Raw genomic sequence first — 14,651 nt, forward strand, 5'->3', positions numbered from 1 at the left:
CTTAATGCAGCCCTTGTGTGCCCTGAAACTGCCAACATGGCCTAGTAACCTAGTCGGAACATAAATATACAGCCCAGGGTAATTACTGCACTCTGACTAATGAGAGTGAGAAGAACAAGGCTGCACCCCAATATGTCACTACGGGGTCACATTTAGAAAACTCAGGGTGGCATTAGGCATTATTATTATACTGAAGAATAAAAGTATTTAATAATATTATCACTGTTCTTTTTATATACTGTAAGCAGCACCACAGTCAGCTGGCACCGGAATCAAACTGACAACTCTCAGTCCAGTGATTGAACATTTATGCCTCATTTAGCCATTAACCTGGCCCAGGCCCAGAACTAGGACACAACAGTGGGGGGTAGAACCCTAGGCACATATCACTATGGCCCTGAGCTTCAGCAGCAGCAGCAGGGGGAGGGAAAAACCCGTGTTGGGGAGCAGTGAGTTGGGGAGTGGAGTCAGAGAAAGGAGATGCTGGAGTGGGGGGCAAGATGATGCTGGGGGCATGTTATTTGTGATGGGCCAGCTCTGACCCTGCCTCTGTGTTTGCTCCTAGGACGTTGGGAGCTGTAGTTCATTATCATTTGTCCTTCTATAAGCCAATCAACATGTGACCTGCTTTGAAACCCAGAAGAAGGTGGTGGGGTAACGCCCAACAGTCGAGTGCCTTTTCCCCATACACCAGTCCCTCTGCACTACACCTGGCAGGTACAAGTGACCTTACTGAGGCCCAGGGAAAGGGTTAAGCGCGGAACCCTCCCTCAGACCTATTTAAATCTCGCCCGAATGCGTTCGGATCCAAGTCGTTTCCGCACATTATCATACACTTTCTGCTTCATTTATTTCGCTCTGTCCCTGGAAAAATTGTGTGTCTTATTTTCAGTGTGATTACATTTTCATCATGACATATTCGCAGGCTCAGACAATGGGGCCGCGGCTCTGCGAGCTGACTCATGAAAGTGAGAGCTACCGAGAGAGAGGGGAGAAAATCCGGCCGGCGCCAAGCGTGCAGCGAATGTTAAACTCGCACCAGGGAAGGAGGAGAGAAAGGGAAGAACAATGAGGGGGGAATGGAGAATGGGGGGCACTCAGGGGGGAAGAGCAGGGATGATAGGGACAATGAGAGAGATGTAAGGGTACAAAGGAAAAGTGACATATTTTATGAAGGTGGAAGAAGTCATTTAAAGATGGGGTGCATTTAGATCATGGGGGGGGGGGCAGTGAGTGGGTATGGAGGGATGGGGGAGAGGAAGTCATTTAAAGATGGGGTGCATTTAGATCATGGGGGGCAGTGAGTGGGGATGAGGGGATGGGGGAGAGAAAGTCATTTAAAGATGGGGTGCATTTAGATCATGGGGGGCAGTGAGTGGGTATGGAGGGATGGGGGAGAGGAAGTCATTTAAAGATGGGGTGCATTTAGATCATGGGGGGGGGCAGTGAGTGGGTATGGAGGGATGGGGGAGAGGAAGTCATTTAAAGATGGGGTGCATTTAGATCATGGGGGGGGGCAGTGAGTGGGTATGGAGGGATGGGGAGAGGAAGTCATTTAAAGATGGGGTGCATTTAGATCATGGGGGGGGCAGTGAGTGGGTATGGAGGGATGGGGGAGAGGAAGTCATTTAAAGATGGGGTGCATTTAGATCATGGGGGGGGCAGTGAGTGGGTATGGAGGGATGGGGGAGAGGAAGTCATTTAAAGATGGGGTGCATTTAGATCATGGGGGGGGGCAGTGAGTGGGTATGGAGGGATGGGGGAGAGGAAGTCATTTAAAGATGGGGTGCATTTAGATCATGGGGGGGGCAGTGAGTGGGTATGGAGGGATGGGGGAGAGGAAGTCATTTAAAGATGGGGTGCATTTAGATCATGGGGGGCAGTGAGTGGGGATGAGGGGATGGGGGAGAGGAAGTCATTTAAAGATGGGGTGCATTTAGATCATGGGGGGGCAGTGAGAGGGGATGGGGGAGAGGAAGTCATTTAAAGATGGGGTGCATTTAGATCATGGGGGGCAGTGAGTGGGGATGAGGGGATGGGGGAGAGGAAGTCATTTAAAGATGGGGTGCATTTAGATCATGGGGGGGCAGTGAGTGGGGATGAGGGGATGGGGGAGAGGAAGTCATTTAAAGATGGGGTGCATTTAGATCATGGGGGCAGTGAGTGGGGATGAGGGGATAGGGAGAGGAAGTCATTTAAAGATGGGGTGCATTTAGATCATGGGGGGGCAGTGAGTGGGGATGAGGGGATAGGGAGAGGAAGTCATTTAAAGATGGGGTGCATTTAGATCATGGGGGGGCAGTGAGTGGGGATGGGGGAGAGGAAGTCATTTAAAGATGGGGTGCATTTAGATCATGGGGGGGCAGTGAGTGGGGATGAGGGGATGGGGGAGAGGAAGTCATGGGGGGGCAGTGAGTGGGGATGAGGGGATAGGGAGAGGAAGTCATTTAAAGATGGGGTGCATTTAGGTCATGGGGGGGCAGTGAGTGGGGATGAGGGGATGGGGGAGAGGAAGTCATGGGGGGGCAGTGAGTGGGGATGAGGGGATAGGGAGAGGAAGTCATTTAAAGATGGGGTGCATTTAGATCATGGGGGGGCAGTGAGTGGGGATGAGGGGATGGGGGAGAGGAAGTCATGGGGGGGCAGTGAGTGGGGATGAGGGGAGAGGAAGTCATTTAAAGATGGGGTGCATTTAGGTCATGGGGGGGCAGTGAGTGGGGATGAGGGGATAGGGAGAGGAAGTCATTTAAAGATGGGGTGCATTTAGATCATGGGGGGGCAGTGAGAGGGTACAAACTGCAACACAACAGAGAGAGATGAAGAATAAGGAAGAAATAAAGAGACGGATATTGTTGGGAGAGGGAAATCAATGAATGCAGACAGTGTTAGTCGCTAAGGAACACCGGGGTCATTTATAATGGAGTTGCAAATATCTGAGCAAATTCCGTTCCTTTGCTACTACAGATCTTTCTGTTCCTACGATACAATGGGAGTCTGCCTCAGACTGATGCAAAATAAACCCCCCCCCCCCCCCTTCCCATATTATGGTATGTCTTCCCAGGTTATAGCTACACGGGCAGCATTGGGTGTAAGCTTTGCCGGCTTGGGAGTTCTAGATCCTGGGTTTCAGTTCTGCTTGTCTGTAGCCATGTAGCAGGGAATAGATTGTAAGCTTAGTGGGGCAGGGATTAATGTGAATAATTGACAGTTTGTGTATACCATGGCAAAATATGTCAACCCTATATATTAATAATGAATAGGGGGAGTAAAACTGAGTGGTCCCATGTGTTAGAATTATGCAGTGCAGGTACTGGGTGGGGGCAGATCATTTACTGAGGGTTCGGGGGTAAATGGGTTTCTATAAAGACTGCAACATTCTATGCGCTGTTCATTTATTTAGCAGCTAAAAAGTGGGTTTTGGGTTTGGGATTGTGGGTCCATGAATGAGGCCCAGTCACGGCTCTATGGCACTAGGTTTCGTTCCAGGTCAGTGATGAGCTGCCTGAGGCTTTCAGGTTGAATTACAACTCTCAGGACTGCTTATATCACCAGCCAAGAACATATGTAATAAGTGGCTGTGAGATATAGGCAGGTCTCTGTGAAATGTACAGCAGTACCAAGCATCACGTGTATCTCTATGTGAATGTGCATGGAATTCAAACTGAACCTGTGGTTTGAGGGAGACCTGAGACACAAGCTAAAGGATGAGGAGGAAAGAAAAAGAATAGAACAGAAATATAGGCAATGCTGATATACTGAATTCAATGTATAAAAGGCAGAATAGAGGCCGGTGTGTGCGGGAAGGCTAGCTGCCCCTGCCCACATATCAATAGCCGGCCGCCTCATACATTATACAACAGCCAGGCTGCCGATGCCCTTTATGTGCATTTATTTCTTGTCTGCGTGCTGCCGGGCACCGGATTTGTTATCAGCACAAAGCAGCAACCGCAACACAAACTTTGGCATTCTGGCTGAAATAAAGCTGGGCAAGTGACCCTTCAGTGGCCAGAGACCAGTAGGTGAGACCTGGGATCTCCGTACCGTGTGTTCCCAAAGCTTCAGCTACTCAAGCCTTGTCCCGGTGACTCTGCCGCAAGTTAGCAACAGATGCCTATTGCTGGTCAGGGTTCTACTTCTAGGGGCCCCAGGGTCCGACTGCTAGGGGTCCCGGGGTCCGACTGCTAGGGGTCCCGGGGTCCGACTGCTAGGGGCCCCAGGGTCCGACTGCTAGGGGCCCCAGGGTCCGACTGCTAGGGGTCCCGGGGTCCGACTGCTAGGAGTCCCGGGGACCGACTGCTAGGGGTCCCAGGGTCCGACTGCTAGGGGTCCCGGGGTCCGACTGCTAGGGGTCCCGGGGTCCGACTGCTAGGAGTCCCGGGGACCGACTGCTAGGGGTCCCAGGGTCCGACTGCTAGGGGTCCCAGGGTCCGACTGCTAGGGGTCCCGGGGTCCGACTGCTAGGGGTCCCGGGGTCCGACTGCTAGGGGTCCCGGGGTCCTACTGCTAGGGGTCCCGGGGTCCGACTGCTAGGGGTTCCAGGGTCCGACTGCTAGGGGTTCCGGGGTCCAACTGCTAGGGGTTCCGGGGTCCGACTGCAAGGGGTCCTGGGGTCCGACTGCTAGGGGTTCCGGGGTCCGACTGCTAGGGGTTCCGGGGTCCGACTGCTAGGGGTTCCGGGGTCCGACTGCTAGGGATCCCAGGAGTGTAAGTCAACTTACATTATAATAATCACAACATAATCATTAAGGCCAGCAGAGACAGGGAAAAAGATGTGGGGTGATTGTACTAGCATGCACAAGCTGGTCCCAAAGTCACTGCCGTCATGGGTGACAGAGTGACCTAAGTGCCACCCAACTTGGATAAAATGCACAAGTGCCACCCAACTTGGATAAAATGCACAAGTGCCACCCAACTTGGATAAAATGCACAAGTGCCACCCAACTTGGATAAAATGCACAAGTGCCACCCAACTTGGATAAAATGCACAAGTGCCACCCAACTTGGATAAAATGCACAAGTGCCACCCAACTTGGATAAAATGCACAAGTGCCACCCAACTTGGATAAAATGCACAAGTGCCACCCAACTTGGATAAAATGCACAAGTGCCACCCAACTTGGATAAAATGCACAAGTGCCACCCAACTTGGATAAAATGCACAAGTGCCACCCAACTTGGATAAAATGCACAAGTGCCACCCAACTTGGATAAAATGCACAAGTGCCACCCAACTTGGATAAAATGCACAAGTGCCACCCAACTTAGCTAGAATGCATAATAGCAAATGCAAGTACCCATTTTGGGTTTTCCCAAGGAGATATAAATGACATGAAAGGGGAATGAGCTAAGCCTCTCGTGCCTTCATTATTCCACTCCAGTCAGTGCTTATTTCTTGCCATTGCCTTTCTTAGCTATTTATGGAACAGACACTGAGCAGTAAATAGGCACCCCAGTCAGTAAATAGGCACCCCAGTCAGTAAATAGACACCCCGGGCATCACCTTGCAGGAAGCCATGCATTGTGCCCTAGAATTAGAATTAGCCAGGATCCAAACTTCAGCTGTTTTGCAAGCAGAGTAATAATATTCACCAGCCAATGGGATCTCCCATTGGTGGCGACCAATTAAACTACGTATTATATTGATCCTCCCTACCATGGATGATGGGGGAGCAGTATTTCAGCTGGGGGGCTGCATATTGGAGCCGCCATATTTAGTCCGGTTCTACGTGATAATGGATACGGTTAAACAGTTGGCTCTCTGGTTATGGCAGAGTTAAACACCACAGCCCATTTTTTCCCCGAGTTCTGGATGATTAGGAAGAAATCTTATTCACAATCACAGAGCCGTATGGGGGGCTGAGAGAGAGAGTGGATTCCCGGGGTGCAGCCATTGTGCATGAAGCGGCATGGGGCTGTGTCTCTCCGTGCCAAGACAGCGCTGCACTCCTCTCATTACAATAAATACACCTCATTTTACCTGCAGGGATCCAGCACCTGCCCCTCCTGCAGCAAACGGAATGGAATCTAGGGGCTTAACTGCTTAGGAGCTGGTACCCTAGCCATTCACACCTATTCTCGTACACATGGATATAAATGTGGATATATGTCTATATATAATAATATTCTTATAAATGATGATGGGCTGATTCAATCATTGGCCCCTGGGTTAGTGGTCACATCTATTGGAGAGGAGATGATTTTGTAACCTGCACAGCCCAATAAGCTGCCCATCTGGAGAGGTTTGGTCGGCAGCTTTTATTGGCCCATGAATGGCAGACAAGTGAGCGGCACATGGAAAGGCACAGGTTAGAATCTCTCTGGCACACAGTAAAAGAGCAGAGGAGGTGAAAGCTGGAAGGGAAGAAAGAGTAATATTGGGTATATACCATTATAAGCTCAGGGGGAGATACTCGCTACTGAGCAGACATGGACAGGGAGTACCAATCTGTAGCAAAGTGCCATTAGGATGGCGCACCCCCCCCAGCCCCTAAATACTGGTTCTGCCTGCCAGCCCCCATTGATTCCCAAAGTGGCCACTTGAATCCTGCTGGAAGAGACTATTGAGAAAGAGCATTAGCAGAGGGTCTGGGAGGTGTGAAGTAGTTCAGCGTCATTATCAAATAACCCCTTTTCCATCTGGGCCGATCATCAGCTCATTGACATACAGCAAATAAAGCACTTGACAGGCTGTGGGGGGATTTGCACTGAAGCAGATGTCTCCTCGCTCCTCACGTTGTGTGTGGCACTCTCACATCTCTCCCCCAGAACTGCACTCGGTGACTCTATGCAATAGGCAGGAGCAAGCTATGCTGTATAGCGGTGCTGAGTATACATCTCTCCCCCAGAACTGCACTCGGTGACTCTATGCAATAGGCAGGAGCAAGCTATGCTGTATAGCGGTGCTGAGTATACATCTCTCCCCCAGAACTGCACTCGGTGACTCTATGCAATAGGCAGGAGCAAGCTATGCTGTATAGCGGTGCTGAGTATACATCTCTCCCCCAGAACTGCACTCGGTGACTCTATGCAATAGGCAGGAGCAAGCTATGCTGTATAGCGGTGCTGAGTATACATCTCTCCCCCAGGACTGCACTCAGTGGCCCTATGCAATAGGCAGGAGCAAGCTATGCTGTATAGCGGTGCTGAGTATACATCTCTCCCCCAGGACTGCACTCAGTGGCCCTATGCAATAGGCAGGAGCAAGCTATGCTGTATAGCGGTGCTGAGTATACATCTCTCCCCCAGGACTGCACTCGGTGGCTCTATGCAATAGGCAGGAGCAAGCTATGCTGTATCTGGCCAAACTGCAATGGCTCTGAGTCCCCCAAGTTCTGTACACTCATAACAAGTGCCTGTGGGCTAGGATTCCTTTATTCTTGTTTTCATGGGGGGACAACAGGCTGAGAGACTCAGGTGCATAGATAGAAAATACAGCCCTGAGTGGTGATTATTGGGCTCAGTGTATATATAACTTATTGTTACTAACACTCAGGAATACAAAGATTTGTGCCTGACAGAAAATGGTACCCTTTTAGCAAACAATTGCCCTGTCCAGGGCCAGAACTAGGGGTAGGCAGAATAGGCACAATGCTGGGGGATGTACCTGCCTACCCCTAGTCCAATTACTTGAGTCCCTCCAGTTCCGCTCATGATCTCCATTCCACCCAATCCCTGATGCACTTGCACTGGGGGGCAGAGCATGGGGCTGGCCGGGGTGCCTAGGATGCCCAGCACTGGCGCCTGGGAGTCCCCTTACACATCTTTTCAATATAAGGTGCCACTAGGGCCCTGTGTGCTAATGGCTGCACCGCTGCTGTGTAATGTTTGGAAGCAAAATGAGTAAATGATCCTTTTTTATATTTCTGTATCTTTAACAATTGACATTTTTGACAAGGACTCATAATGGAAAGCTAAAACTGGCCATACACCTAATGATCTGCTAAGTTGCCAAATGAGCAGATCTTCCCCCAATATATCCCCCCCGATACAGCCACTGTGAGTAGGGCAATATTTGCTGGCTCTCTGGATCACATGATAATGAAATCCATTGGAAGAGAAACACATTAACGAGCCAATTTGGTCTTCGCCCTGATGGAAAAACCAACATTGCCATTTAATAATTGCCCAATTATGAGCCAGCTATCCGTCGGGCGGCCACATACACAGGTCACTAACTGCCGACTCGGTCACCTTAGCTTCTACCCTACTTCATAACATAGGAAACAGAAGCTTATTACATATATAATTATTATAATATTCATATTATTTATACACCCCAGAACGCATGATTATTAACTGCAACAAGAGTGAAAGTAAGAAATCATTTTCCATGTAATTTTTCTTGCACACAATTAATCAGCATTATACGGCACAAAGGAATTAGACAAAGATAATAAATGCACAGCCCCCTGTAATGATACGGACTATACATTTCTGCCTTCCCTGTATGATTGTATAAAGGCCTCTCCGCTGATAACGAGCACAAACCGCTCCCATAAGGGGCAGCTACATGGTAATTATGAATGCTCACCTATTTCTAAGCTCCTGCAATGATAAAAATAACAGCACTTGATAATATCATTAGAAAGAGAATAAAGGGGGTTCTTTACTGCATGAAGATGCTCAGTAACCAGACACAGACAATAAAGCACTTTATAATCATTACAGGGAGATTTGCAGCCGCTACTTGTAGCTGCCTAGAAACAAGCTCCATGGCTTGCTATAGGATTAGTGATCCACAATACCCCCCCACTTAGCATATATAGGGGGGCTGTTCTTCAGCTATTACTGTTCCCACCATATACTGCTTAGAAGTGAGAGGCACTGATTCTGCTTTGTATATAAATGTGCATCTAATAATGAGTATAGTTGTACTGAGTATACACACAGAGATGAGTATGCCGCGCTGTATAGTTGTACTGAGTATACACACAGAGATGAGCATGCCGCGCTGTATAGTTACACTGAGTATACACACAGAGATAAGCATGCCGTGCCATATAGTTGTACTGAGTATACACACAGAGATGAGTATGCTGCGCTGTATAGTTACACTGAGTATACACACAGAGATGAGTATGCTGCGCTGTATAGTTACACTGAGTATACACACAGAGATGAGTATGCTGCGCTGTATAGTTACACTGAGTATACACACAGAGATGAGCATGCCGCGCTGTATAGTTACACTGAGTATACAAACAGAGATGAGCATGCCGCACTGTATAGTTACACTGAGTATACAAACAGAGATGAGCATGCCGCACTGTATAGTTACACTGAGTATACACACAGAGATGAGTATGCCGCGCTGTATAGTTGTACTGAGTATACACACAGAGATGAGCATGCCGCACTGTATAGTTACACTGAGTATACACACAGAGATGAGCATGCCGCACTGTATAGTTACACTGAGTATACACACAGAGATGAGCATGCCGCGCTGTATAGTTACACTGAGTATACACACAGAGATGAGCATGCCGCGCTGTATAGTTACACTGAGTATACACACAGAGATGAGCATGCCGCACTGTATAGTTACACTGAGTATACACACAGAGATGAGCATGCCGCGCCATATAGTTACACTGAGTATACACACAGAGATGAGCATGCCGCACTGTATAGTTACACTGAGTATACACACAGAGATGAGCATGCCGCACTGTATAGTTACACTGAGTATACACACAGAGATGAGCATGCCGCGCCATATAGTTACACTGAGTATACACACAGAGATGAGCATGCCGCACTGTATAGTTACACTGAGTATACACACAGAGATGAGCATGCCGCGCCATATAGTTACACTGAGTATACACAGATATGAGCATGCCACGTGGTCCACAAGGTTCCGCACACTCTCTTGCGCCACCTCCTATTGCGCCCCCTACCAGTTATGCCCCAGGCATGTACCTATGCTGGCTACCCTTAGTCCCAGCCATGTCTGCCTGGTTGTCTGTTCACTGATATTAGAAATGTTTCATTATGTAATGCCACAAAAGTATCTTCACCCAATGGACATATCATGAAATAGCCATGAATAACTTGTAAATCATATCCTTATCAATGGTGCTTGGTGATGTCATCAGTTATAATCCGTGCTTGGTGATGTCATTTCTGGCACTATACTATACTATACAATAAATAATATTGTAAAATATAAGGATATTAAAAAGATGTCACCTTGGAGTCCCATGGCCTGTATAAAAGTTATGGAACTGCTCCTCCTTATAATATCCTTATCTTTTACAATAGGGGGGTACACTATATATATTCAGTATATGGGCACAGGTAATGGACATGTAACTGTGTGTGTGTATATATACAGGTCCTTTTCAAAAAATTAGCATATTGTGATAAAGTTCATTATTTTCTGTAATGTACTGATAAACATTAGACTTTCATATATTTTAGATTCATTACACACAACTGAAGTAGTTCAAGCCTTTTCTTGTTTTAATATTGATGATTGTGGCATACAGCTCATGAAAACCCAAAATTCCTATCTCAAAAAATTAGCATATTTCATCCGCCCAATAAAAAAAAAGTGTTTTTAATACAAAAAAAGTCAACCTTCAAATAATTATGTTCAGTTATGCACTCAATACTTGGTCGGGAATCCTTTTGCAGAAATGACTGCTTCAATGTGGCGTGGCATGGAGGCAATCAGCCTGTGGCACTGCTCAGGTGTTATGGAGGCCCAGGATGCTTCAATAGCGGCCTTAAGCTCATCCAGAGTGTTGGGTCTTGTGTCTCTCAACTTTCTCTTCACAATATCCCACAGATTCTCTATGGGGTTCAGGTCAGGAGAGTTGGCAGGCCAATTGAGCACAGTAATACCATGGTCAGTAAACCATTTACCAGTGGTTTTGGCACTGTGAGCAGGTGCCAGGTCATGCTGAAAAATGAAATCTTCATCTCCATAAAGCTTTTCAGCAGATGGAAGCATGAAGTGCTCCAAAATCTCCTGATAGCTAGCTGCATTGACCCTGCCCTTGATAAAACACAGTGGACCAACACCAGCAGCTGACATGGTACCCCAGACCATCACTGACTGTGGGTACTTGACACTGGACTTCAGGCATTTTGGCATTTCCCTCTCCCCAGTCTTCCTCCAGACTCTGGCACCTTGATTTCCGAATGACATACTTTGGACCACTGAGCAACAGTCCAGTGCTGCTTCTCTGTAGCCCAGGTCAGGCGCTTCTGCCGCTGTTTCTGGTTCAAAAGTGGCTTGACCTGGGGAATGCAGCACCTGTAGCCCATTTCCTGCACGCGCCTGTACACGGTGGCTCTGGATGTTTCTACTCCAGACTCAGTCCACTGCTTCCGCAGGTCCCCCAAGGTCATGAATCGGTCCTTCTCCACAATCTTCCTCAGGGCCCAGTCACCTCTTCTCGTTGTGCAGCATTTTCTGCCACACTTTTTGATTGCGGTTTTGAGTAATTTGTTGATTCAGATGATTAGGTTAATAGCTCGTTTAGAGAACCTTTTCATGATATGCTAATTTTTTGAGATAGGAATTTTGGGTTTTCATGAGCTGTATGCCACAATCATCAATATTAAAACAAGAAAAGGCTTGAACTACTTCAGTTGTGTGTAATGAATCTAAAATATATGAAAGTCTAATGTTTATCAGTACATTACAGAAAATAATGAACTTTATCACAATATGCTAATTTTTTGAAAAGGACCTGTATATATCTGCACACTGATAATAAAAGGATTTCCCCACCTGCACATTTTGTTCTTGTTGTTAGAGGGGGGCCGGGTGGTCCTGTTCCGCCTTCCCCTGGCCGGGTCAAGAGGACACGGATTTCATATTCCACATCGGGGTCTAGGTGCCAGAGTTTGTACGTGGGTCCATCCATAACGTGGGTTTCCGCCCAGCTCCCTGATGTGGTTCGATATTCCACCTCCTTCAGGACAATAGGCCCGTCTCCGATGATAGAGTTGGCATTTGGCTTGATCCATAGGTAGGTGGCCCCCACGGCAAGGAGCTCAGGGGGTGCAATTGGGGTGGGAGGCTCTGCAGGGACACAGAAAGGGGCACTTTATCAGTGGAATTCAGTAGTAAGCACATATTAAACAACAGGAACATCAGTATGTTATACCCAGCCTGCTGGGGAGGGAAGGAAGAAAAGGAGAGAGAACACCTTGATTATGCCATTATGCTCAGCCAAACCAGTCATATTGGGGGGGGGGGGGGAGGGGCTTTATTAACAACAAAGGCATACATTGGAACAAGATTTGGTGACAGTTTTGCTCCACAGACCCTAGCTTTAATGTGCTTTTGTGCCAGAATGGGCCTCTCTTAGACTCCTACTGAATAATTATTTGTACCAACCTTCAGGCCTTTAGGGAAGCCCTAACTGAAAGAAAGCAGTCCTGTACAGCAGTGCAGTAAATGGATGCTGTCATTGTTTAACAAGACAAGTAGGTGTAACTGTCACACGGAACCTCTAATTGCGTAGATGTGGGACATACATTGTCAAGGACAAATCTGTTTCTGCGTCGGTTTGGGAATGGGAGTGAGCTTCTGGCACATCCATAATGAGCTCCGGCGTATGGTGATTGTGAGCATACCAAGTATCAATAAGCGCTTATTAGATTAGGATTCTCAGCATACACACACATACACACACACACACACACACTGTAGGTAATGCCCAGTGGTACCAAGCAGCTAAAGCGCATACGGAACACTCAGTATTTGCGCTCGGATCATGAGAGCGCCGCGCTCTATAGTGCAAACAAAGCTGCTAATAAATAAAATATCTGCTTTTTATGAGTGTTCTCGACGCTCATCCCCCAGGTTAATAACGAGCGTCTCCAGAATAATACCTGGGTAATTATCTCCGCGGAGAAATACGCCAATCAATAATTGATTTACAGGGCAGCCCCTGAGCTGATGGTGAATCATAACGCACAATTAGCAGTGCCAATATCCAGACTATAGCCAGACGGGGGTGCACAGTAGCACAGGGCATGGAAGGGGTTAAAGGGCTGTATTGGAACTGCACTTGTCTGAGTCCCCTGTCGGCCACAGTGGGGGGCTAAAGAATAGCTTGTGGGCACCCCTGGGTGGGCATCAAACATTTCATGGGCAGTTATTTATTTTAGGAAATATAATGAGACAGAACTAATTTGGGCTCCAGAAAACAATTGGTTGGTTCTTTGGCCAATAGTATGACACCCACTGCCCACTCATTATTACATCAGACTAGCATTAGGAATCCCCAGTGCAGAACAGAAATGCCAAGCTACCCTGGGCAACCAACCCCACTCACTATACAGAGACAAATAGCAGCTGTACAGCCAGGAATAACAGGGAAGATGAAGCGCCGTCAGTGTGACAGAGACAAAGCACCGCAATGTGATTCCACTGCAAACTTTATGAGAGGGGTCGGGGGGGGGGGGGGAGAGTGGCCTGAGGGGAAGATGGGGGATTAAGGAGAAAATAAGGACCCTCAAGATAAAATGACCTGCATAACCCAGCACCCACTCTTCATCATTCTTATCCCAGCACCCACTCTTCATCATTCTTATCCCAGCACCCACCCTTCATCATTCTTATCCCAGCACCCACCCTTCATCATTCTTATCCCAGCACCCACTCTTCACCATTCTTATCCCAGCACCCACTCTTCCATAATTCTTATCCCAGCACCCACTCTTCCATAATTCTTATCCCAGCACCCACTCTACTATCATTCTCATCCTAGCACCCAGTCCCCCATCATTCTTATCCCAGAATCCATTCTCCCATAATTTTTATCCCAGCACCCACTCTTCTATCACTGTGGTGGTGGTAGGCAAAGGGGGGTAATAAGCCCCTGGGCCAATGATTAGGTGACATTGGGTGCCTGTACAAGACCACAGCAATCCTCTGCTAGTGGCAACTTATGTATTACTGAGCCCAGGCCACACACTTATAGAAGCACCTTATATTTTTGCCCAGTGTAGATTCACATATGGAATTTCCAGCTGCTTGGTATATGCGAGACGGTGGCGATATCACACCCGTCTTTAACCAACTACTGCAGAACTACAACTCCCACGGGCCCCAATTTAAAACTCTTCAACAAAGAAGATACTGGGAGGCTATGGCCTTACAACGGCTGATGTGCAGCACCTATTCCCCAAGGGAACAGATAAATAAAGAGGCTCAGACAGTGGGAGGACTTGGAATAGAGGGTGAGCAGGACTAACAGTTACCCCACCTGCACTGCATGTTCTTGCAGTAACGCCGCAATACCTTGACCCTTGTTATATCCACACATTGCACTTTTCAGCACTTTTTCAGTGGCTGCTTTGCCCCAGCTGTGTCCCCCCACAAGGTCTCTCCTCACTGGGGGGCACATTCACAGATCATTTGCCATCAGCACGCTCCAGGGGATGTCTATAGGGAGAGGGCTGCTGAGCGGAAGAACCTTGCTGGAAGCTGTGGCCCCTGCGGGGGGTCGTCTCTGTGCCACACATGAGCCCCAGTAACGTGAAAAGGCAAATTAACCCCCTCGGCGCCCCTGATACACGACAACCAAGCTAAGATGCTTTTGTTCTGCAAAATGTAGGATTTTTTATCGTCGGTTTGCCCTTATACTGAGCAATGCTAATGCCAGCTTGGGATCAGCCTGACA

At 47.9% G+C, this 14,651-nt stretch overlaps 1 protein-coding gene across 10 annotated transcripts in view; it reads right to left on the reverse strand.

Annotated features, from left to right (window-relative positions):
- ptprt (protein tyrosine phosphatase receptor type T) overlaps positions 1 to 14,651 on the reverse strand; it is a 120,250-nt gene that overhangs the window by 39,139 nt on the left and 66,460 nt on the right. For all 10 annotated transcript variants that reach the window (XM_012952797.3, XM_012952796.3, XM_004918539.4 and 7 more), the window contains one exon: positions 11,747 to 12,040. In XM_012952797.3, the coding sequence (XP_012808251.1) occupies positions 11,747 to 12,040 (294 nt within the window). The remainder of the gene's footprint in view (positions 1 to 11,746; positions 12,041 to 14,651) is intronic.

Source organism: Xenopus tropicalis, chromosome 10 (genome assembly GCF_000004195.4).
Source record: "Xenopus tropicalis strain Nigerian chromosome 10, UCB_Xtro_10.0, whole genome shotgun sequence".
Lineage (NCBI taxonomy): Eukaryota > Metazoa > Chordata > Amphibia > Anura > Pipidae > Xenopus > Xenopus tropicalis.